Raw genomic sequence first — 25,357 nt, 5'->3', positions numbered from 1 at the left:
CGCCAGTACCTTGGTGAATGCCCTTGGCTCTGAAGCTATTCCAAAGGGTAGCACCTTGAATTGGTAGTGCTGGTTTGCTACTTTGAACCGCAAGAGGCTTCTGTGTGCTGGGAACATTGAAATATGAAAATAGGCATCTTTCATATCCAGTGTTGCCATGCAATCCCCCCGCTTTAGCAGGGGGATTACCTCCTGTAGCGTTGTCATGCTGAATTTTTGTGGCTTTACATAAGTGTTTGCTGGGTGTATGTCTAATACTGGGTGCATAGTTAGATTTTTTTTGGCACAAGGAAGTATGTTGAATACATACCATGGTTTACCTCATTGGACGGCACAATCTCGATGGCGTCTTTGAGGAATAGTGCATTGACTTCTTCCATCTGGATGAGCTGTTCTTCCTTTGTTGTCTTCCTTTGGCGCAAGGGATGGTTTGATGGTTTTTCGAGGAGCTCCATGCAATAACCTCATGCTACTGTTGATAGCACCCACTTGTCTGTGGTTAGTCCCTCCCATGCGTGGGTGAAGTATGAAATCCGTACCCCTACTGGAGAGGCATGGGAGGGGACCTGTAGCGAGCTGCCATTGTTTGGGAGGTGTTCCTCCACCTCTAGATGTGGAGGCTCTTCCCCGACCACGGGATCTGCGCTGGCCTCTTCGGTAAACTTGGGACGCTTGACCATGGTTGTTGTTCCATGATGAATTTTGACTTTGTCCGTATCCGGAGCCTCCTTGGGAATTTTGGCCACGAAAACGGCGAAAATTGTTCCCGCCCCTCTGGCCAGATTGTTTATTAGTCAGTTGCCCAAGGGATTTGAGGGTATCATATTCCTCTTTGGCTGATTTCAGAGCGTCCTCTACGGCTTTGCCGAAAAAAAACGGTTGGTTCCACTGGCATGTTGTGTAACGTTGCCTGGGTCTCAAGCTTAAAGCCAGACTGGCGTAACCTAGTATGGCGCTTGATAATGGTTCCTTCGGCAATAATAAAGCCTGCATTATTTGCAGCATCAAGGTTGTTCTTGAGAACGCAGCTGGTAGTGGCTTTGCCTTCTGCTGTGACTAGGGCAAGTCTAGACTTTAAAGGTTCTGGAGCAGAGTCAATGAGGGCAGCAATCTCATCCCATTTATGGCAATCATAGCTCGCCAACAGTGTGGAATTGTTGGTGATCCTCGTTTGAAACGCTGCGGAAGTTGCATCTTTCCTTCCCATGGTGTAGAGCTTCTTGCTCTCCTTATCTGGGGGGAACCTCTGAAGAGGCTACTGGTGTATCTGCCCTCATTCGGGTATTTGTGACAACGAGCTAATCAGGCTTAAGTTGCCCCCGATATATAAAGGGTCAGATGGCGCTAGGCGGAAACGTTTTTTCTACCCACGGGTTTACTGCCCGTGTTTGATTGCGTGTCTCCAGTGAAGGTTGGATTCTTCTCTGGACAGACTTTAAGATGGTGATGAACTGGCTGGCGGCTTTTTTGTCTCCCAGGATATCTTCGACAAAATCTTTAGTCTGATTTATTTACTTATATAGCACACCTCACCCAAGGGGGCGCTTATGCTTCGGTACATGGTGGGTTACAGATCACCTTACAGACAAAAACAATACGTTTTTACAAAGAATCAGATTCAGCGGACATTCATATATACAGATCACCTTATAAACAGAAACACAAGGTTATTACAGAGATGCAAAAAAAAAAAAATCAAATTTACAGTTGAATATACATTTGTTACAATATCTATAGGTACAGGCGCAACATTAAGCGTACAGTTTGTCCGTGCAGATAAATACAATGCAGATAAATACCATAAGTGGTGTAACAGGAGTGTTAGCTGTGCTAGATAGGCGTTTGGGCTACGAGGCAGAATTTAGTCTGTCTTAGTCTTGGCTCTGAAAGACCAAAAAGATGGTTCTGCTCTAATATCTGGCGGGAGGGAGTTCCAGCACTTGGCAGCTAGCACTGGGAAACTGGATCCTCCTGCCGTTTTTAAGTTGTATTTAGGGATGGAGAGTTGGGTGAGGTAGTTAGATCTGGTGGGTCTGTTTGACTGATGTCTAGAGAATGTATCTGTCAGGTTTTTCGGGGCCGTATTAGAGAGACACTTGTGGGTAATGAGTAGCGACCATAGTGTGATTCTGTTGTGTATGGGTAGCTAAAGTGCTTCTCTTCTGAAGGATGAGATGTGACTGGAGCGAGGGATATTTAGAGCCGATCATAAGGCATTGTTCTGAAGAACTTGAAGTTTGTTTAGTTTACATGCGGATAACCTAAGGAATAGGGTATTACAATAATCTAGCTTCGAGAGTATCAAAGCTCTAGCTAGTGTAATGCAACTGTTGATGGATAAGAACGGTTTGCAGGCATTTATGAGTTTATTAGAGTAGGCAGTGAATGAGGCTGTGGTGTTAACTTGTTTTTTTTAGCGAAAGAGCAGAGTCTAGGAAGACCCCCAGCGTTTTGACTTTGCTCGGGACTTTTATGGTGTTCCCATCAACGATAAATGCAGAGTAGCGTTTGTCTAATTTGTTTAAGCGAGCTTGGGAACCAATGATCAGAGGTTCAGTCTTGTCGTCGTTTAAATAAAGACGGTGCGTGGCCATCCAAGCTTGGATGTCTAGATAGATGTTGTTTATCATTTTAGTGTCTTAAGTGTAGCAGCCAGTGAGCGTGATGAGGATCTGGGTGTCATCCGCATAAGAAGTGCAGGTGGCACCCAGATTGTCAAGACGGTCAAAGAGGAGCTTAGTAAATATATTGTAGAGCGTCGGCGATACACAAGAGCCTTGCGGAACTCCACAGTGGATGGGAACAGGTGGCGCGGAAGCTGAGGGCGCAAAGACCATAGTGGTTCTATTAGAGAGGAAGGATTGAATCCAGCTAGCAGCACTTGGCGAGAAGGAAGCTGCTGAGGTGAAGTGTCTAGTCAGGATTTTATGGTCTATCAGGTCAAAGACTGCTGATAGGTCTAACAGAAGGAGGATGCCGGATTGCCTTTATCTTTCCATTCACCCATCTGAATCTTTAGATCTAACAGAGCCATCTCAGTACTGTGACTGGGTCTGAAGCCAGACTGTCGGAGGCCTAGTAGATTATTGTCTTCGAGGTATCTTTGAATTTGGATATAGGCAGCACGGTCAAGAATTTTCAAGAGAAAGGGATCCGTAGTGATAGGCATATAATTGGTGGGAATGTGAGGGTTTTTTATATGATGGGGCACAGTCACAGGTCATCTACCCACACCCAGTCCCCGAGTGTGTTTTTTGGTTCTGTGTTTACCCTCCACGTTGTTGAATGTAGGGCCTTCTCTCCGGTCATCCCTCAAACATGATTGGATTGGTTTCCTTCCTTTTGAGCTTGTGCAACCAGATAATGCTTATAGGGATCCCATATATCTTTGGGTTTAGCACTCAGTGTACTAGTCTTCCGTTTTCAAATGCCATCTCATTGCAATAGAGAATGTCCTCCTTCATTCATCACACACCATGGGACCCTGTGCCCTACACCACACCATTGCCCCTCTACTCTTAGCCAACAGTAGCAACAGCCCCACCAGTCTTCTCACTCTGTGTGAGATGGGCGACATCTACAGCCTGCTCCATCTTTTCCCCTATGATCTAGCTCATTATCCGAAAAACCTCCTCCCAAAATCACCATACCATGGGCAGCCCCATGACGCGTGTATAAAGTCCGCTGTTGTGGTGGCACAACATGTACAAGCGTCTGAGGTGTCTGGGAAGAATCTATGTAATCTCTCTGGTGTATAGTAAAACTGATGTAAGTACTTCAAATGAATCAGCTTAAATCGACAGTTAAAGGCAATCTTTAGCGTTTGTGCACAGCAATATCTCTGCATCTCTTCTGAGATAGATTTCCCCCAGTGAGGTCTCCCACTTTTTCTGGGAGAACACCCATTTTACCCGGACAATCTGCACCATGCCATATAATGTGGATATAGTACTCTTAGCATCTACCCGTTCCAACATCCCATCTTTATAGGCACCATCCCTGGTTCCTTAGGAAAGGTCGGGAGCATGTCTCTCAGAGTCTGTCGTAGCCTAAAATACAGAAACGGATCCAGTGATGTGAACATCCCTCTATTACGTATCTCATCCACTGTTATAAACTGTCCTTCCGGGAAAAGGTCCTGAAAGCACAATATGCCCAGATGTTTCATACAGTGAATATATCCTGGTTCACCTGTCAAGGGGACACCCAGGATGTGTATAATAAGGAGTTTGGGGGAGTAGATGAATTCTCCCTTTGCCTTCCCCTCTATTCGGACCCATGACCTGCAGGTTAAGTCTACCATGTTCCCCGTTCTAGGCGACCTATCAGGAGCCGTTAGCTCAATCGCGTGTAATAGATATGGTGCTGCAAGAGCCTCCTCAACCTCCACATGCCTCCAGTCTATACTGCTTCCAAACCAATATATCAAGAATCCTGCATGGGCTACGTTATAGTATGTCTCAAAGTTAGGCAGCCCCAGTGTCCCTTTATCTAGCGCTGCTGTCAGTTGTTCCCAGGACAAACGTGCCTGCTTCCCAGCCCAAATAAATCACGAGGTCTCCGACGGTATCCGGCGGGAATATGCCTCTGGTACCACCAGCGGCACATTGAGAAACACCTCAAAGAAACCTTGGCAGCAACACAATCTTGACTAGCGATATCCTTCCGTATAGGTTGAGAGGCAACTCCATCCCCCTATCTAGCACAGACCGAGCCTCCTCAAGTTCTTTCACATAGTTGCGCTTATACAGTTCTTCTGAGGATCGTGCAATTTCTATACCTAGGTACCTGGTGTGCACCATGTGCCATTGAAAGCCATCAGCAAACGGCCCGTTGTAGTCATTAAGTGGGAAGAGCACTGACTTCGCTACATTAATCTTTAGAGCTGGGAAGTCAACGAAATATATTTGCAAACCTTTTATGATAAACGTGTGCGTAATGTTAAATTGAGAAATTATAATTCATAACTAAGGCTCACAGTTTTACAGTTCATTTTGGCACTGTTTCCATCTGTATTTATGCATATTTAGTTTTGGTTATTTTTTCTGTATTCATCTACTTTTGTTTTTAAAGTTGCAATTGGTACGTTTTACAGATTTACTCAAATGAAAACGTGTATATTTGGAAATGACATGCATAAATACAAACATACAGTAAACAAATGAAGTTTTTTTGCACGTCAAATCCATCTGCAGTCAGGCATATTTGTAATACCAGGTCTTTAAGTTTTACGTGAGTTATACAATATGTCTGTATGTGTATGTTTGATGTTCGATTTAAGGTTTGTTCGATCTGCAGCCATTTAAACAACTTCATCGAGAATTCATTTCTGTTTACAACCTACCGTTGTGTTACTTTGAACAGTCATTGTCCTAAAACAGCCATTATCCATCATGGAAAAAAGGACTACTTGGAAAGCTAAGCATGTCCACCGTTTTTTCCATTATTTTAAAATAAATAAATTGAAAGTAAAGCGTGATTTCCATTTTTACATATGGGTGAAAATCAGTAAAAAGGGGAAACCGGGAGCCTTACTTATAATGTACTAGCTGAAACCTAGGAATTAACTCACATTGTTTTAGTTTGCTCGCAGGACAGTAGCCACAATGTGTCTGATATAGGAAGACCCAGCTCCTCCCATTTCCTCTAAGCCTTTTTTGTCTCAGTCATTGCAAACCAATAGCAAATTTGCAAAGTTGCACATCTTAGTGTAGTGTTGCTATACTCGGGTAACCAATCCTAGCGTTAACTGGAGTATATTTAAACTGCCATCAGGAAATATATCCCCCATTTTGTTGATGTGCAAATATTGATGCCCTGTGTGAGCGGGAGTCAATGATAAATAGTGCATCTCTTTTCGTATGTATATCCCAATGTCTCCGGCCATGCTCTTATTGAACAGTGCCCTTCCAGGTGTCAATAAATGCCAGATAGATAATGGTGTCAAAGTGAGCACAGCGGTTCCTTTACATATTTCCAAGAAAGGGCCACATCTTAATAGGCTCCTCTCTTACCACCTGGAAGGCACACTTACCCACCATCCCTTAGTTTGTTCCCCACCTACACCTTTGCGTGACTGCGTGGGGCCCCTCCTCAGGGTAACCCTACAGCTGGGTACTTGCTCTCCCTTTTTTTGGGCTTTCATCCAGGTCTACTTACCTACACTGCCGGTGGCGGCATTCAACACACTCTCAACCTCTGCACTTGCTAGTCCCCTCATCTCGCACCAGTTCTACAACGACACACCCACGCAACTCCTTCATTCAGGCTAAACGTTCCGCTGTCTTGCCATTATTAATAATAGCCCTCTTTATGTTCAACTTGTATTTCACCACTCCACACCTGTGCACTGCTATGGTTAAATATATATAGCCCCCACTTTACGGTTGCAATTTCTGGGCCACCCGGATTGGCCGAATACCAGGGTATATTGGTCAAGCTAGTAACTCTCCTCTCTGCCAATTTTCAGAGATATATATATATATATATATGCTGAATATTTTTTTACTGTGCCATTATCATTACTGTGTGTCTATTTAAGCAACTGACTTTCATCCACCATTATGCTTCATCTAGTCTCAGCTCCGTAGTTCGCTGCACCGTTGCTATGCTAGCCCCTCACAAAGCCATTACTTGTTTTGACTTATTGGTTCTTGGCTAAAGTGTCTTAGTAACATCTTCGCTGCATCTAGCTGGTCACTCGCTTCTTTGGGTGGCATCAGTCTCAACATCCACAAGATTGCTATGCTAATTTTATAATAGATGCCCATGCAACAGTTGCCAAATAGTAATTGGAGTCAAAACGGATTCCCACCAATGTAAATTCCCCTTAATCAATGACACAACAGTAGCAGGCCTTTCCCTTCCGACCCAAACTACCCTTTATTGAGTAGATTTTCATCCCACTCACTGGCAACTCTGACCAGTCCTAATACCACAGTTAGCCATTAACATCCAAATCATGAAAGACTGTAGCATTTCTTCCTGGTAAGTGCACACCTCAGAGGTATACTCTTTCCGCCCGTTTCCCTTTTTTCCAAAATGTTTCCTACTCACATGAAAAAAGCATCTCCTATTTAGTAACAGCCTCACAGACAGGGATCAATAAAGGAGTTGTACATTTTAAATTTAAATTGCAATGTGCATTTTTATACAACACTGGGTAGTAAAGTCTGCAAACAAAGAATGTTGTAAATAAACAGTGGAAATAGGAACCACTAGTAATTTAAATAAGTGAAAAGGACTTCAAGTCTCTGTCTAGCTTGAATCCCTCTTGCTAATGTGAAGAATCCGATGCTGTGACAACTTCTTTCCCCAATGGTGACCTCTCCTCATGTGGCCAGGGGACGGCATCCACTACCTGATCCTGACCCTGGGGACGGCTATGCGAGGGTGGATGACATGGGGGAGGCGACCATCATGGGGGGGGGGAATGGATATCGGACAAGGCATGGTAGCCCCCTTCCCTTATAGGGAAGTTGCCTCCATTCCTTGTGCTTTAATGGCATACTGTAGTAAACCCTTTTTCCAGACCACACGCCCTACTAATGATATTTTTTAATACTGCGTGAGTAAGCTACCAAGAACTGCCTATCATTCCCATATGTATAGAAATACTGGGACGAGGAGACTGAACAGAGTAATGAAGATCAATGAGTCTGAGAAACATATCATGCGCTCTAGTGTTAGCAAACCTGTGATAGGTGCCGTGACATTTTAAAATTCCAACCAGCATGGAGAGCAGAGACGCCACCTGGGAACGTCTTGTCCTCTAAGTGCGGACCGAGGGACAACCGAGCCTCAAAGCAGACCGTGGAGCCAGCCGGCTCAGGGGGACTATGAAGGAAAGAAGACTGCTGATGCTGGTTTGCCGTATCAGAGCTGCGACAGGAAGAAGAGGGAAGTTTCCTTAACAGGGGCAGAGCAGAACAGCAGTACCGAAGCAGTACCGAAGTTACCTGAACACGGAGAAAGGCTCTACAGCAAGGCAATGGACGTGGGAGCAGCTGAGCAAAACCAAAAAGCCAGTGAAAAGAAAGCTGGTCTGTGGAATGCTGCAACCCATTTACAGTGGAAGAGCTGGAGAATGCCAGGGAAAGCCGTTGAGCCCCAAGAAGGGAAACTGGGACACAGGGGCACCCCACAAAAGTTATCAAGGACAGATGAAAGCAAGCAAAGTGGGTGAAGGAAAATTTGAGACCCGATGACTTTGGGATAAAATAAAGTGAATAAGAGAAATATACAACAAGGTGAATGCAAGGAAAAGTCAGGTTTCCAAGTCTGTAAAGTGAATCACACAAGAAAAGCCCTGGCAGGAGAGTATACTAGGCAAAGTCAAGTTTCTAGTGTGTAAAGAAGCTACATGAAAAGGTCCTGGCAAGGGAGCACACCACGTGCCAGGTCTACGTTGTTTTGTTCACCGGAGAACCCAAAGCCCACCATCCCCGCCCCCCCTCCCCCCAAGGAAGACTCATACCCATAGGAGTTTTAAAGTGTTTTAAAGAGACCCGGGGAAGTGAGACAGCTCCCCAGGAGCAGTGAAGCACGTGGATACCTGGCGTACTGACAAAAATGGTTTAGCTACCAACAGAAGGTAGTTTCTAGTCCTGAAGAAGGCAGCAAAATAAATAGTCCTGCTGAAACTGGTTGACTGTTTGTTGACATGGGACTTAAACAGAAAATAACATGTTGACCCCAAGATAATGTATCTTATGGCTGCATAAGTGATATAAGCAGCCTCTTCAAGTGTATGCATCTCTTTTTTTCATTAATTTGTGTTTCTAAGATATTCAGTGTCTTTATTTTGAAAAACTCTTTATTCTAAACATTGTTGTTTGGTTTTTTACTCATCACAATTCAGACTGAGGATCTTGTCTTGGTGAAACAAACCACCCTTTTTCATGATAATCAATCAGACCTTAGACTGGCCAGAAGCACTAAAACGAACTTACTGGGCTAAAGAAAAATCATCCTGGAAAAGCTGGATGCAAAGAAACTATCTGCTGTCCTGATTCTAGACCTGCCAGCAGCGTATGACACCCTGTACCATCAAATGCTAATCACACTCAAACAAGATATGGGTGTTAGGACCGATTTTCTAAACTCTGGCCTGGTGGACAGATGTATAGAAGGCCAACCTATATTTTGAGAGGGACAACTCTGGGAGCTGTAGCCAAATCACTTCAAGGTAGCAGTGACAAGAGGTCTAGGCTAAGCCTTAAGGGGTGATGAGCTTATAAAGGGTCCACAATGAGTACACACAATGGGAATCACAAATTACATGTAGACAGTATGTATACAATTAGTTATGGCCAAATAACACTATTGACTACTAACAGGTAGAATTATTACACAGCACTAATAAAAGATTACATATATACAGCCACTAGAGTAGGTCATAACACAAATCAAACTCATGTAAAAGAAAGTGTAGATTCGATTTATGTACTATAGGTCCACAGAGAATTAACCTTAACTTCAAAAGTCCTTCCCTAAATTGTCTGGGCCGTATGCCCAAAGGTTCACGAAAGTTCTGACACAGTTTGTGATGCATGAAAAAATGAAGGTAGGGTCTCTGGGGACCAGTGAACAGTTCCAAGGGTTAGAGGATAGTTTATTCTAACAGTAGTGTCACCTACTTTCGGAAGGCTTGCGCGAGCAAGCAATGGCAAAGCCAAAGTATAGCAAAGGTTTTATAAAAGTTAGGAAAACTTTTAAAGGGAGTTTAGGGGCAAGTAAGAACCACTGTAACCTAACCCCCGTACTCCGATTCTTCCCAGGACTTGGCAGGTCAACGGAAGAAGGGCGAGGTTGCTTTACCTGCCATCAGCCTCAGTCCTTGATTCGCAGTGGTTGCAGGTTCAAACTGATCTCCGGCCAATGTCTTTCGCTGGTGCAAGGACTCTGGATGAAGAATGCAGAAAAACACGATTCAGGACTGAACTCGACGCGGGTAAGCTGTTTGAGATGGTGGTCACTGCAGCACAGCAACGCAAACAACCTCACTTGTCATGGTTCGACTTTCCCTTACATCTCGGCCCCCATGACGATACGACCCTGAGGTTTCGCTGAGGTAAATCTTGTTCGAAAAGCTGAAGATCCCACAAGTTCCAGGCCTCAACTCAGGACGGCGACATCGGCAGCACGGCAGCCCAAATTCAGGGCTAGTCGGCCACAGGACGGTCCTGGAATACTTCCGACGGTTATTCTCCCCAGGGTACAGAGCAGACGTCAGGAATGAATGTTCCCTCCAGTCCACGGGTCGCAGCTCCCTCGCAGGACTGCTGAGGATCAATAGCAAGACATGGCTCCACCAGGACAGCAGCAGAAGTTGGTCGCCAGGCTTCCTTCGAACGGGTCTCTGGTCTCTTCACACATCTTCCAACTGGACAGGAGTCTTGGCTCCTTCAGGTTACTGCAGGATCTCTCAAGAGTGGGTGCAGGGGTCCTCTTATCCTAAAAGCTAGGTAGCCCCCAGACCCCCTTCCACCCCGCCCCCCCACCCCCACACACACAACAGCAGTGGTTCAATCAGGACCACTGGTGGGAACACTAGCATAAAACTCAGACACACTGAAACCAGTTTGTGGATTGGGACCAGACAGTCTCAGCCCACATCCTGCCAGCAAACACACATAGCCCTCCCAGTAGTCTGCCAAACGTATCTGCTTTCCTGGGCACTGGAAGTCCATATAAGGATTTTCCTGGCCTCATAGGCCAGGAAGAAGGCTAAAAAACAAGATGGCCAAAGGACGGGGGCGTGGCTAACCAGCCATGGAGTAGGACGTGCTCCGGTGCAGCAGCTCCTGTTGATCCGACAACGATCTGTGTTAACGCACTTAAATGGATCTAAGAGTTCCTGAAAATACTAGCAACGGCGTCAGAATGTGTGCCCCACGACAGCAGCAAATGACAAGCATATCGGGGTAGGCATGCTCAAGATATTGGCTTTTCTGCGTATGACTTGGTGGGTACATATTCCCACAAAATGGCGGACAACAAAGGCATCGAGACCCCTGACCACTGAAATCATGGAGCTGGGCTGTGAGCAGTGAGCGAAGAGCTCGCTCCAGACGGGGCGCCCAGCAGAGCATCTCGCGTTGAGCAGCAGGGTGCGGCAAGCCTGTGAGCGGTGAATTGAAGAGATACTGTAGCGCGGGCAGGGCTCCCCGAGAGTTCCATCGGTGGAAGCTGGCTGCGCGAGGCTGATGCGGCTGGGCGCCGTGGGACAGGGATCAGTAGGAGCGGCCATCCGATCGCTTCCTTGTGCGGAGAACAAGCGCCGCGCACCAGAACTACATGATACTTTGTAGCGGGAATGCGGGGCAACATTAATAGCGGATGCCTGGACTGGCATGTAGGAGTTTGGGACGGCTGCGCAGAAGACAGAGGCGTGTGTGAGTTGAGCTGGAGGACAGAGCATTGTGATTTCAGCAGAAAGGGCAGCTGATGCAAAAGGCGGCTGCTCATTAATAATATCAGCAGCTGATAACGGAGACTGGCACCTTGTAGCAACGGCTACTGGAGAACACATTTACAGACCACTGGGCTGGCACTGATGGAGGTGATCTTGTGCTCCTACAGACAAAGGGAGTACAATATTGGGAGCTGTGGGCACTCTGGTGGGCTGAAGACAAGCAGATGACCCCCGAGGAGTCAAACAGCCAAAAAGTGGACGCCACCACAGAGAGGCACGCCATATAGGGTGAATTCAAGCTGCTGATGATGTAAGAGAGACTGCTGCAGATACAGACAGCGGTGTGAAGAGCGCAAAGAGCCCAAAAGCTAGGTGATCACGATAAGGGAAAAGAGTAGCCTCCAAGATGCAGCAAGACAATTTGAAACGTGGGAGGACACAACCCACTTGGGGAAATAGCCCAGCAAACACAAGCTTAAACAGGGGCTCCTCTGGGATCATTGCCCCAGACCTGGAGCGATACACTGGTGCCACATCAAAACAGAGGAGTAGGATTGATACACCTGAGACCAAGCAACCTCAGACACATAACTGAGGCCGCAAGATGGCAGGGCGAGGGGCCGTAAGCAAGAACAAGAACAATCCACAATGGAAGCATTCACCAAAATGCAACAATCTCCTGCGACCACAGTGCCCAAAGGCATGACAGCACCGGTGGAGAGCACCATAGCGACTGAAAATCACCAGATATTAGCGGCTATTACGGAGCTAAGAGACTCATGGGTGATAGCGATGTCAGACTTGCGCACTTCCCTGGAGGCTAAAACAGACGCAGTAGGAATAGAAGTCACCCTGCTGCGACAAGAGGTTAGGGCGTTGGCAGAGAGAACGAGCAGCCTGGAGAGTGCGGTGAAAACCAACACGGATACTAGCACCAACAATGCAAAGGAGGTTCACATACTGAAGCAGCAGGTAGCTAACCTGGAGAATAGTGCGGAGGAAGCGGAAGGGAGAGCAAGAAGGAACAACATCCACGTGGTTGACCTGCCAGAGGGGGAGGAAGGCCAAGACCCCACAGACTACATTGAGAACCTACTCTTACAAGAAATAGGGGCCGAAAAACTCTTGCAAGGATTTGCAGTGGAGCGTGCACACAGAGCCCTTATCAGGAAGCCGAAGCCTGGGGCCGCTCTCCGGGCGATAATCGCAAAGATACTGAACTATAAAGATTGCGAGAAGATATTGGAGTACTTTCGTAAAGGGGGAACGATTGAAAGGGCTTCAAGCACCATCACAGCGTATCCTGACTATACAATGTTGGTCCAGAGGCAACGGTACAGCTATGTGGCAATCAAAAGGAGGTTACGCATGGCTGGAATAAAATACATGCTTCTGTACCCCGTGAAATTGAAAGTGTTGCACAAAAGCTAGATGTACTTTTTGGACACGACATGGATGGACCTTCAGGGTTGCCCGGAACGAGATACGGAGCAGGCTCAAGAGGAACACGATAAGTGATTTGGATATTGCATGTATATTGATATGACGCAGAGCGGGCACCCCAGCAGTGACTATGATAGAGATTAAGATTAAGGGGTGCGACCGAGTAAAGTTGATATTTGGCTGGGATACCTTTGACTGTGTCGAACTTAAGGAACTAGGATATAGCAGCGCGTATAAATACGTAAATTGAGTAGCAATGTGTGGTTGAACTGAAGCAAACAGGAGCGGCAGGACGAAAGCACCCTACCCCCGAGCAATAGTAGTAGTAGCAGTAGGTTAGCCACTAGGGCGCAACCTCACCCTGCAGAGCTTCGAGTACAGGTGAGAGCCGGAAAGAGCTAGATGCGGGGATGCCCGAGATCCAGGCAATAGTTGAGGGGGGTGATGTTGGGGATGGGATGGGCGGTGGGAGGGGGTGGGGCGGAACGTGGAGTTTGGTGTGTTTTTGGGTAAGGGGAGTTTAAATCGGGGGGAACGAGCCCATACAGAATGGAATGGAACTTAGATTTAGACTGCAGAATGGAACTCGAATAAGCCATGGGGGACCTTAAAGTAGTTACATGGAATGTAAGGGGGCTCAATGGTTATCGAAAGAGAAATAAAGTCATGTTGTATCTGCGTAGGCAAAAAATAGACATTGCACTACTTCAAGAGACCCACCTGACACGGGAGAGAATGGATACGATTGCTGGGAAGTGGAAGGCGGTGATGGTGGGCTCATCATATTCTGCTTATGGCAGGGGTGTGCTTATTTGGGTGGTGCCACATGTCCCATTTCAGCGGTTGCAAGAGGTAGCTGAGACAGATGGGAGGATGGTTATATTGAGGGGACTGGTGGAAAATAGGGAGATAAGGATAGTAAATACGTACGCCCCGAACCAGAACACAGCGGCGTACATCAGAACATTGTGTACTAATCTGAGTACGTGTGTGGGGAGCGCAGTGATTTGGGGAGGGGACTTTAACTGCGTACTGAACCCAAGGGTGGATAGATCGGATGGAAAGATGGATAGACCTGTCCCTGCCGCCAAAGCACTACAGACATTTCTGAGTGACTTTGGTCTAGAAGATGCATGGAGAATGAGGCACCCCCAGGAGAGGCAATATTCACACCCCGCAGCAGTTACACACGAGGTTGGACTATGCCCCCCCCCCACACTCCCCCTCCGAGAGCGAGGATTCCGACATGGCGCCTACGAGCAGAAGCACTGAGAGACCCCTTTTTTAGGGAGGACATGAGGGAGGAGATTGTAAACTATTTTGAGATGAATACTGGTAGTGCGGACTCGGCAGGAACACTCTGGGAAGCCTTCAAAGTTGTGATGAGAGGGGTAGCCATAGCAAAATCTAAAGGTCTAACAAGGTGCGATTCTAGCCGATCTACGAGAAACGGAGGAGAAACTAGAAGAGGCTTTAAGGGGCGAAGATGGCACTGAGGAGAGGTTAGAATTGATACTCATGCTACAGCAAAAATGCGCGGAGTACTGGGATAGATTGTGTAACCTCAATTATAAAAAATATGTAGAGAGACAGCGTGCGGGAGGTGATAAACCAGGAAGACTCTTGGCGTGGCTATATAAGAGCGAGACCCCCAGAGTCACAATCAGGACCATAATGAGAGAAGACAGTAGCGTAGCGGACACCCAAGAGGGAGTTAACCAAGAGTTTGCAGACTATTATAAGCTATTATATGGAGAAGAGCAGTCGCGCTACGATAATAGAAACATTGGAGGATATAGGATTGCCAAAGATAAGTGCGGAAGAGAAAGAGGAGCTAGATGCACCAATTACCCTAGAAGAACCGGGGAAGGTGGTGAGGCAGTTACCTACTAGCAAGACCCTGGGGGCAGATGGACTCCCAGTTGAATTTTATAAAGTATACATGGAAGAGGTCCTCCCCCCACTGTTAGAAATGCTAAATGAAGCGTTTGAGACGGGAAGCTTGCCAGAGTCACTGAGAGAAGCAATTATAATACTGCTTCCCAAACCTAATAAGCCTGGGTACAGCTGCAGCTCCTATCGACCTTTGTCGATGCCGAATCAAGACAGCAAGATATTGACGGCTGTCTTGGCAAATAGATTGAAGAGGGTTATTGGTAGACTAATACACCCTGATCAGACGGGTTATGTCCCAAACAGGAACATCTCTAATAATCATAGACGACTCCAACAAATTATTGAGAGAGCTAGCGAAAACGCAGGTGAAATGGCAATTGTGTCCTTGGACGCAATAAAGGCCTTTGATTCAGTCAAGTGGCCATGGCTGCTGGCAGCCCTGGAGTGCTATGGGTTGGGGCCTGGATATGTACGGTAGGCAGAAATACTGTATAGCGAACCGCTGGCTAGAGTTAAGACAGGATCAGTGATATCGGAAAGATGGCAGCTTCGCAGGGGCACCAGACAGGGATGTCCGTGGTCTCCAATGCTCTACATACTGGCCCTGGAACCTCTAGCAATACACCTGAGACAACAATATGATACCATAGGCATTGAGGCGAAAGGGGAACGACATTTGATCTCCCTATACGCAAATGACATGCTGTTGTACTTGCGGCACCCGGAAGAAAATTTCCAATACATTCTAGAAGTAATGGAGAGATATGCAGGTTTGTCTGGTATAGCGGTGAACCCCCAGAAGTCTAGCATGTTCCCACTAGGTGGGTAAAAAGGGATTCCATTGGAGCAGTTACCCATATTGCAGGTACCATGGGCAGTCAGTACATTTCGGTACTTAGCCACACAGCGGAAGAGGAGCATAGGTTCAACACGAAGGTGGCCATTAAAAAAATTGAAAATTGCATGCGATTTTGGGTGAAGTTGCCCTTGGCAATGATGGGGCGTGGAGCAATGCTCAAGATGGTGGTCCTGCCTAGGCACCTGAACTACTTTGGGAACATACCATACCTGATACCTAAGAAGTTCTTCACCAAACTGAACAGTATGTGCAGGGATTTCCTGTGGCATGGCACACGCAACAGAGCGGCGCTATGGAAGCTACAGAATTTCTACGAAAAAGGAGGGATAAAATTGCCCAACTATGAGGTTTATTATGTAGCGAGCCAGTTGCAGTATGCTGCCAAATGGCTCTCTGATGAGGAGACCTCTGAATCCAGGCTGTTTGGACGAGATTGTGCACCATTTTATTTGAAAGAGATGTGGGTACCCAAGGCAGAAATGAAAGGGCGCCCTAAAATGATGTAACTAGGGTGTAAGATGTGGCGTAGGGCATGCCAGATGATGGAGGACCCGTCATCATGCTCTCCGCAGCTACCACTGGTTGCATTAACAGGGGCAGATGAACAGGGGCAGATGAACAGCTAAGGATGATAATCGGAAACCACTGGGAACCGGTTGGATTAGCAACAATGGGTGATATTTGGTGGGAGGGTTCTATTATTACCTTTGAGGGGCTGCGGGAAGAAACTGGGCTGCACGCGGGCCAGTACATTATCACATAATGGTACAAAGAATCAAGGGAATATGGCCCGAAACGGTGCTGGCGGAAGAACCGGACACCACCATAGATATGATATATGACATAGCGGAAGGGGGCCATGAAATATCTAGAATATATGAGATGTTGATGTTAGAAGTGGGGAAGGAGGTCACACAGTTGAGACTAGATTGGGAAGTGGAAGTAGGAGTCCAGATGGAGGACGGGATGTGGGAACGGGCTCAGGGGCATCACAAAAAGGTATCTAGAAATGCGAGATTGAAACAGATACAACTGTATATTACTCACAGGGCATATATGACACCCCAGAGGATAACAAGGTTTGAGAATGCAGGATGGCAAGCATGCCCCAAGTGTGATGAAGAGAACGTGGGTATGGTGCATATGTTCTGGTCATGCCCTGTCATTGAACGCTTTTGGAGCGACGTAAAGCGGAAACTGGAAGAGAAGGGGGTCAAGATTGTAGTGGACACAGTGTGGGCCTGTTTACTGTGGGTAAACTGAAAGATCTGGCATATGTGCTTGCAAAGAGGAGAATCGCCATGGGGTGGAAGACATGCCACAGACCGAGAGTGAAGGTGTGGTGGAAAGATTTGCAGAAATGGGCAGAGGCAGAAACCACGGTATGGCAAGAAACGAGCAATGCGGGGGGGGGGGCAGAGGGAGGAGGAGCCAGAGTCCCTGATGGGCTGGAAATCATTGATAGCAGAGCGGTTTGGGTCAATACGAGACCCGGCAGAACCCATGGAAGGAGAGACCCTACCACAGGACGCAGAACCAGAATGTGTAAAGTAATAGGCTTGTAAGGTGGGGTGGGGGTGGGATAAGGGAAGCAGTGGCTAGAAGCAAGCAATGTACAATGGAACTGTTGATATATGCACTGCCTGTTTGGTTTGTATTGTTTGGTTGAAATTAATTAATAAAAATATTTTTTTTAAAAAAAGATGGCCAAAGGACAAGGGAAAAACCATGTGGCACAGCCATGCTTGGACACTAGCCACAGTTAGCAGCCAAAAGTGGTAAACACAGTAAGGCTAAAACTAAACGCACCAATAAATGGTAAAAAGTCACTGCTGTCACCAGCTTGTCCATTCAGCACCCCTAGAGTAACAAAAAATCCTTTGAGTGTTAGTCGAGGGCAAAAATAAGTGTACCCCATTGCACTGCATTGTAAAATGCATTGTACAATGATAAAAGTTACCATAAGTGCTAACAAGTTACTAAAAGTAGTAACAAAGTCGCAAGCCTGAAGGACATGTCAAGTTTCCGCAAAAGAGATTAGCAAAATACAGTAGTGAAGCTGCACTGTAAAAAGTGGGATTGGAGGAGGCAGGGAGGAATGGGGGGGGGGTTTAAGAAATAGCAGGGTTCAGGTGGGGGCGAAGATGGCGGGCGGGGGAGCCGGCCATCAGGCTTTCACTGGTATTTCCAGTCCGCGTTCCTAGCCACCTGATTGGCTGGCTCCCCCGCCCAGGGTGCTAATGTTGCTTATTCTCTACTTGGTCTTTTGAAAACCTGGCCCCACATAGGGATGTATGTCTGAACGTGGGTCAGGCGTCAGACTCTCGGGAATGTGTTGAACCCTGGGGTTCTAAGGCTTCACCCCTTTTGCTGCCTTTTCTGCTGAAACTTGAGGTCTGCCCCCCCTTCACCCCCACTAACTCAAAAGGCCTCTGCGTGTAAACCAACTTTTACTTGTACTTTCCCTGTTCTTGGGCTGCTTATACTTCCTGTTACTTCCTCTTTTATAATGTTCTCCTGTCCCTGCTCACTCTTCTCCTTCCTTCCTTGACGTTCCACCACATCCCATTTCTTTCTCCCTCCTTCACCTCTCCTGTTGGCTGCCTTTCCACCTCCTCCTTCACTTCCACTGTTATTGCTTTCTGCCTCCTCCAGCATAGACATTTCTGCCTCCTCCAGCTCCATTCCTGTCTCTACTACTCCTTGCCACAGTGCAACAAAGGATCCTCTCCCTCAGACGCTATCCTCCTAAAACCCATACCTCCAAGCGACTCCCATCCCATTTTATCTCTGTGTGGAATGGCCTTTGGGATTCCTAGTTGTTTAATTCATTATGTTTGCTTAAAATGCGTGAGCATTTATTTTAACTCCGCCCTGTGCTAGTGAACTTCAGATTTTTACATGTGCACTAAATTGGACAGTGAAGCATGTGGCAGTTCTGCTAGGACAGGCTATTTCATCTGTGACTTCCATTTCAAAATCCCATTGGGGAGGACAGGCCTCGGTTTATGCTCAGGGCAACTCCCTTACAGCCAACATGGGTATCCAGAGTTTCTACTGCAGAATTTGCACAGCAGATTTTTAATGCACATTTTTGTAACCACATTTTCTCTGCAAAATGCAGTGGGTAGGTTTGGGTGAGGCAATACAGGATAGAGAGAGGGTGGGAGGTGAAGTGGGTGGAAGGAGGGGTTCTCGGTTCTCCCTCATTTGGTGTGAAAAAAACAAAATTGGTAAAACATGTGTGGGGAAATAACTGCAGTGAAATAAATGTTTGGTAAAAACACAGAACCTCACATTACTATACGCTTATGGGCGAATCATAGACCAGCTCATCGCACACTACACAGGTGCAATATGTAACCCTAATTACCATCCAGGGAACATGAGACCAGATTGTAAAAGCCAGCTTGCTCAATCCAAGGGGGTGGAGCATGCAAAAAAAGAGCTGGAGGATGGTATTCAGAGGAGACTGCCAAGCAAGAGGTCTATTGGGACCATAGATGGGTGGTGTTTGTTGTGGAGGTTTGAAGGAGTATGTTATATTCGAGTAGGAGGGTTACCATATGGAGAGAGTTAAACAAAGGAGCCTGGAAGTCGATAGTTACCATCTGGTGAGAGATATACTGAGGAGGTGGGATAGTGAGTTACCATCTGGAGAGGCAGAGGGAAGAGTTGGTAGAGGAAGAGAATCATTGCCAATCTGGGCAGGCCAGAGAAAAGCTAGAACGGGAGATAGAGTGTCAAGAACTGGGGAGGAGGATTGGGAACAGGGAGGAAGAAGGGGAACAACCACCGCTTTTAGCCAGCGAGGCCAGGGAAGTTCCAGAAGACTAAGCCGGTTCAGGGTAGATTTCATTTGGAAGAATGTACAAGACTGTGCAACCTCACTGAGGGGCAGGGTCAGTGATAGCAAGAAGGGGAGTGTCAGTGACCAAAGCCCTGGACCAGAGAGGGTGTCATATGACATAGCACCTGCAAGCACACTCCTAAAGTTTTCGGAGAGTGAATCAATGCTGAGAAGGATCCCCCTCCATCTCACACTCTTGGAAGAGAATTTAAGGCATTGCCAATTATTAATTAGCGACTCTGTCGAAGTGGGTTTAAGAACCCTTAAAAACATGCAACCCAAAGGCAAAGGCCTAAGTATTCAACTGGCCTCTTGAATGGTGCTAGTACGGGCCCAAGCAAGAACATTTTAAGAGACCGTTTCTTTGCGCACAATTCATCATTGACAAATGCATCTACCATTTGTTTTGTGTAAATAAACGTTACCTTCTTGAGGACTAAACCCTTGTGTCAGCCTCTATGCACTTTACAGTTGCAGTCTGCTATGGCACCAGTCTTATAAGTAGGACTCCCGCTATGCTCGTGTATGTGGAGGTCCACCAGGGCCACTGAGGAGATTTTTATAGGAATGGGCTCAATGGGAGAGAACCCGGTAGTTAGCCACCTAAAACTGAAAAGGTAATGAACTTCATAAGGAGATCAGCAACCAAATGTACGAGCTCACCAGAAAAGTGGCAGTAGTAGCCTGGTGACCTATACAACAAAGGTAAGTAGTTGGCTAAAGTCAATGAGAAGAGGCATGAACACAACAGTAGTTTGCCATGTGGCATTGGTTTACAGGTGAGACTCTTCATCAGAAGATGTGCACCAGAGAGATTAGCGGTCATTGGATTTAGGACAAGAGAGGAACAAGAGGGTATTGCTGATTTTGAGCAGTGTTGTAGGGATCTGCACTCCCAGTTCTTGTCAGCCGTCATGTAAACTACTTTGAGTATCTACAGAACATTAAAGCAGATGATACAAAGGTCACTGGAAAAAAAGTCTTCAGTACTCGTTTAGTGATGTTCCTGTGTAGTTGACCCAGACAAAAAATGAGCTGCTTAAATACACTAAAAGCCTCTGAATGGTATGCTGCTGAACACAGATGAATAGCTTTCGATAGCGCCAGTCTACTGATCGTGGGCCAGAAAAAGAACTCTTCCAATAATTTGTTTGTGGATGGAAGAAGCTAGGGCCTGCACAAACTATCAATTATTTAGTATGTACAGAAATAAGTGGGCTGTTTTCCATCAGCAACAATATTGAAAATATGTTTTTTAGACACTTGAGTTACACAGGATAAGGATCATTCTGTCAGCAACCTCTGGAGCAGCAATATAGGGGATACATAAAATGTAAAACTGACGCCAGTCAAAAACAACCTTTTCAAATAACTTCTTCAATTAATAAACACCAACTTCTGTGATGTGCCTTTAGTCTCCCTAATTTGCTGTACTGTGTTCTACCTGCATGTTTGATGCAGAATGTTCTAACAGTGACAGTTGGAAGAGAAGATGTGCCAGTGAATGCCCATTACCAGTGCTTTCTTAATGGGGCCTGAGCCTGCGCCTACTGCATGTGTAACTACAAGAACAAAGTTGTCCTTTTATATTAGTGGCTCTAGAGTCTTTGGCTCCCTCAACATCAACCCAATTTCTGTTTTGCATACTGAGTTAGGAACAGGATGCATTGAGGGAACAACATTTAGTCTGATGAAGTACTGCAAAGGACTCTTCAGTGCACACACTGTGTGCAAACCATAATCTTGTAGCGGAAATGCTAACAATACAAGGGTGCATGACACCTGTGATTTAGTCACGTGGAGGTTATGCTACACAATATAGAAAAGTGTATTCATGACAAAACTGATATGCTCTCAAATCCTGAATTGAGGCATCCATACAAAACTGGACTGAAATAAATCTGCTGGATTAAATAAGCAGCTGTCAAATAGCTGCAATATATCTAGAGGTCAAGCTTGCTTCTGAGAAAGTAATGCAATTACAGCATTTCTAAAACATTCATGATTTGGACTGGTAAGGTAGCATTTTTGGGGCTAATCAGATATTTCCTAAGTGGCACAGAGAATGAGAGAGTCTGGAAGCCATTTTATGAAACCAGAGAAATCAACAATGTCCTTGTGAGTTTTCATATGAAGGCTTGAAGCTATTACTGGGTTACCGTCTACCTTTTAGGTCTGGGTTGTGGGTGTTCCGCTGAGATAGATCACAACCTTCCATGCTGCCAGGTGGGATGCGAGGTATCCACAGTGAAGCAGGCACAACTGCTGAGTGTCTTGTGTTTGAAGAGGAGCACCCTGAACTGGAATCTGTGATGAATCCTTAAATGTTGTCACTTCTACCGAGGGGGAGCCCCTCCCCATGAGGCCAAAGAGGTGGGGCCGCTACCTGATAGTCCCCTTGGGGGTGGTACACAGCAGGAGGATCTCATGGGGAGAGACTCCCCCCTCTGGGGACAAAGATGACCATCTGAGGAGAACGTGGTATGACATTCCTCACCCAACGCCCTACACACCTCCATACCATATACGCATTGGTAATATCCCTAGCCAACCCATGTATAAATGTAGGCCCATCAATATGGAAACTACGAAGAAGAGGAATAGTTGGAACTACCCTAGAGAGACTTATAGAATTTGTACTGAGAAGAGTAGGAGGCACAGAGGAATGAAAAGCGCTTTGAAGAATGTGAATGAGCATTCTAGTTGTCAGTGGCTTTTCTGAATAAAGACAAAGGAAAGACTTGCTGAGTTGTCAATCTCTGCCTGGAGGAACAGAGAACGCGACAGTGGTTCGTGTGGGAAGAAAAGACTGTTGACCAGGACACAGGCCGAGAAGTGGAGGCATCCACATACAGGCCTATGTTGATGGGCCGGGGGAGAAGCAGGCACAGCAGAGGTCCAAGAGAGTGCAGGAATCTGAGAGCACAGTCTAAGGAAGACGCGCAGCCTGCTCGGGACCAACAGCTGTGGAGCCGCTGCAAGATGCCAGAGAACCACAGAAGCCGTTGAAAACCCAAACACAGAGAGGTACAATCCTGAGACCGGCAGGAAGACATTCCGTGGGAGTAGCAAAGGGTCACAGAGGTGTAATGCGTGTGTGAAAATGAGTTAAAAACAACATGGCGCCGGGGGGTGGCCATTTTGGGCATTCATTTCTAAACAGCAATGAAAATCTATGTTTCTGTGAGCTCAGTTAGCAGACATGAGTTCGGCCAAGGGTGCAATTAGATTATGAAGCAGATGAGCTCACTGTGGAGAATAGCTGTTGTATTGTTCGCTCAAGGACAAGCCAAGAAGGGAGTCAGAGTTGTGCAGGTGCAGTGATAAGGGGTGCTCGGAGCGAGCATGCAGGAGACAAACTGGGTTTTTCCACTACGGACTTGATTTTTACGCTCTTTGCTGCCCATGCTTGCTATCTGCCCTTCGGCCGGGGACGTTTGGCAACCTGATGTTGGCAGGGAGTTTTTCTCCATAAGGAGAGAGGTATCCTGGTGGTAGATTGAGAATTGGAACCCCGGGTGATGAAGTCTCGCTGAGATGGAAGACGTTCTGCTCCAGACCCTGTTAGCACGTGTGATCTCTCAGCTTACCTGCCTTGGGACTAGGTAGTGTCGTAGTGGCCGAGATGAAGCTTTCTTCTTCAACTGCACTAACGGTCATGTAGACCTTGTTTGTAGCTATCCTTGTCTGTGTCTATGTATACCCAATTGTATCTACTACGAGAGTTATTCCTATACTTATATCTTGTATGAATAAAAGGGCCTGTAAAGAGCTGATTATATTCTAATTATTAGTCTAAGTGTGTGTTATTGCCTCCCTCAGTCCATGAACGTTTGGTCTGTGAAATAAGGTATGTGGTTCTAGGGCCATTACACGTGACAGAAAAGCAAAACAAGAGGCAACAGGAGGGGAAAGGAAGAAACGTTTCCCAACACAGGGGCAAGAGGGAAAAGCCCTGCAAAGAACTCTAATAATCATCCACAAAGAAACAGAGACTGGGGTCTGGGACCCTTAACGAAAGGGAAGATCATTACGAGTCATCTTCCTCGTGGCAGTACTTGGCAAAGGAGTGAGTTAAGTCTGTCAGAAGAACCATAGAGAAACTCAGGCCTGCGACCCGCAAACACAAAAGATAAATGTAACTCATCTTTGTCATAGCAGTACCTGGCAGGAGAGTGAAGCAGGTCTGCCAAACACAAATCAGAGGAACGCTCCAGTGTGTGACCCTCAAACGCAAAGGGAGAATAATAGGGGTCATCTTCTTTGTAGCAGTACCTGGCAGGAGAGTGAATCAGGTCTGCCATACCGAATATACTAAGAAAAACCATGGTAAGTGAGTCATCCTCCCTGGCGTTGTGAACTATGATAAAAAGTGTGAGAAAGGCCAGGGAAAGGGAGTAATTCCTCCTAGTGTTGTGAACTGTGAAAGTAAAAGCCAAGCAAGCGTGAGAACAAAGCCAAAGAAGGCCAGGGTAAAAGTCATTCCCTTGGCATTGTGAAGTCATAAAACCAAGTGAAAAGGTGGTCCAGGGGAAGGGAGTAATTCCACATGGCTTTGTGTGGGGGAAAAACACAGTCAGTCAGACATCAGGAGAAGGGAGTCATTCTCCTGGTTTCATCAAGGATGCAATATTGCAGGTATAACACACTTGCATATGTCTTGGCGAAATTAGTTGGGAGGCAACGTGATCTGGAGGTCATCTGCGTACCTAGGGAACAATATCCTATGTGCATAAATTAGATTCTCTAAGGCTCTTTTGAAGGAGTCTTTGAAAAAACGGTTATTTGATAAGTGTGTAGTTTGTGAACAAGGGGGCCATAGTTGAAGTCAAGCAATCTTGCTCATTACCACCTTTTCTGTTTTGCTGAGAGGTCTGTAGTTCAATTATCTCGATGTAAGGCTTTCCAACAATGATACACTCTGTTATTTAGTTGATAAAAAGGCAAAACTGCTAAGTGCTACTGAACAAAACAGAAAGAGACCCAGAGTTTCACACAAATACAGCAAACAAAGGTAATGTATGTACAAATAAAATATTAGAGTACCTGGAATCTGAACAGTCTACAGAAAAAAAAGATGTGGACATCCTACCTGTACCACATGATATCCCAGGATTTCCAGGTGCCTTTTTTTCATTATATATTCTCCCTTGAGATTAGTAGAGTTTTTGCAAAAGGCTTTTGAATCGAGAAATTCCAAAGCAACTCTATATGAAAATAAAAAGATGGTTATCAGGAAATGCAGGTTTATTATGAGATTCAGAAACAGTATTTTTAGTTTCATAACCCCTAAATGCAAATTTCATACACTTAATAAATGTATTATACTGCTGCAATATAGTTACAGTTTCATCAAACTTTATATAGGAACATTTACAAATGTTTTCCTGTGTCATTTCTATTTTCGTTGATAAATGTTAACCAAATTTGCCATGCAACTGATGGGGTTAAATCATATACATTTTGGTAAAATGTAATTTATATTTTCAGATGAAAATGATTGCTGTAAAAAAAAAAATAAATAAAAAAAAACTTTCGATGGGGATTTCCATAGAGGCTGAAAAATGCACTATTTAGCACAAAAAATCTGAAAATGGAGCACTTTGATTTTCAAATGTTTATGGCACTCAGTTAGGACTTTAGCTGAAGTAGTGTATGGCACAAAAATGTTGAGCAAACTTGAAGCAATCAAATACAATGTATAAAATGTATAAATATTCCTGTACATGCACTGTAAGCAAGTAAGGATATGGAATTGCACAACATCTGCATCCCCAAAGCCCATCACACACAAACACACATAATAAAAAAATATAATACTAAGTGAAAATATTCTTCTAAATGGACCTATTTAAGGTTTACAAACATTGGGTATGCCAACATTAAGGTACAA

At 45.8% G+C, this 25,357-nt stretch overlaps 1 protein-coding gene across 3 annotated transcripts in view; it reads right to left on the bottom strand.

Moving 5' to 3' along the window:
• The window catches only part of FASTKD1 (FAST kinase domains 1), a 677,639-nt gene that overhangs the window by 9,701 nt on the left and 642,581 nt on the right, over positions 1-25,357 (bottom strand). For all 3 annotated transcript variants that reach the window (XM_069616163.1, XM_069616165.1, XM_069616164.1), the window contains one exon: positions 24,557-24,671. In XM_069616163.1, coding sequence (XP_069472264.1) covers positions 24,557-24,671 — 115 coding nt within the window. The remainder of the gene's footprint in view (positions 1-24,556; positions 24,672-25,357) is intronic.

Source organism: Ambystoma mexicanum, chromosome 9 (genome assembly GCF_040938575.1).
Source record: "Ambystoma mexicanum isolate Mex_15411 chromosome 9, UKY_AmexF1_1, whole genome shotgun sequence".
Lineage (NCBI taxonomy): Eukaryota > Metazoa > Chordata > Amphibia > Caudata > Ambystomatidae > Ambystoma > Ambystoma mexicanum.
The sequence above is the reverse complement of the archived record's forward strand: the minus strand, read 5'-3'. Positions and strand labels throughout refer to the sequence as shown.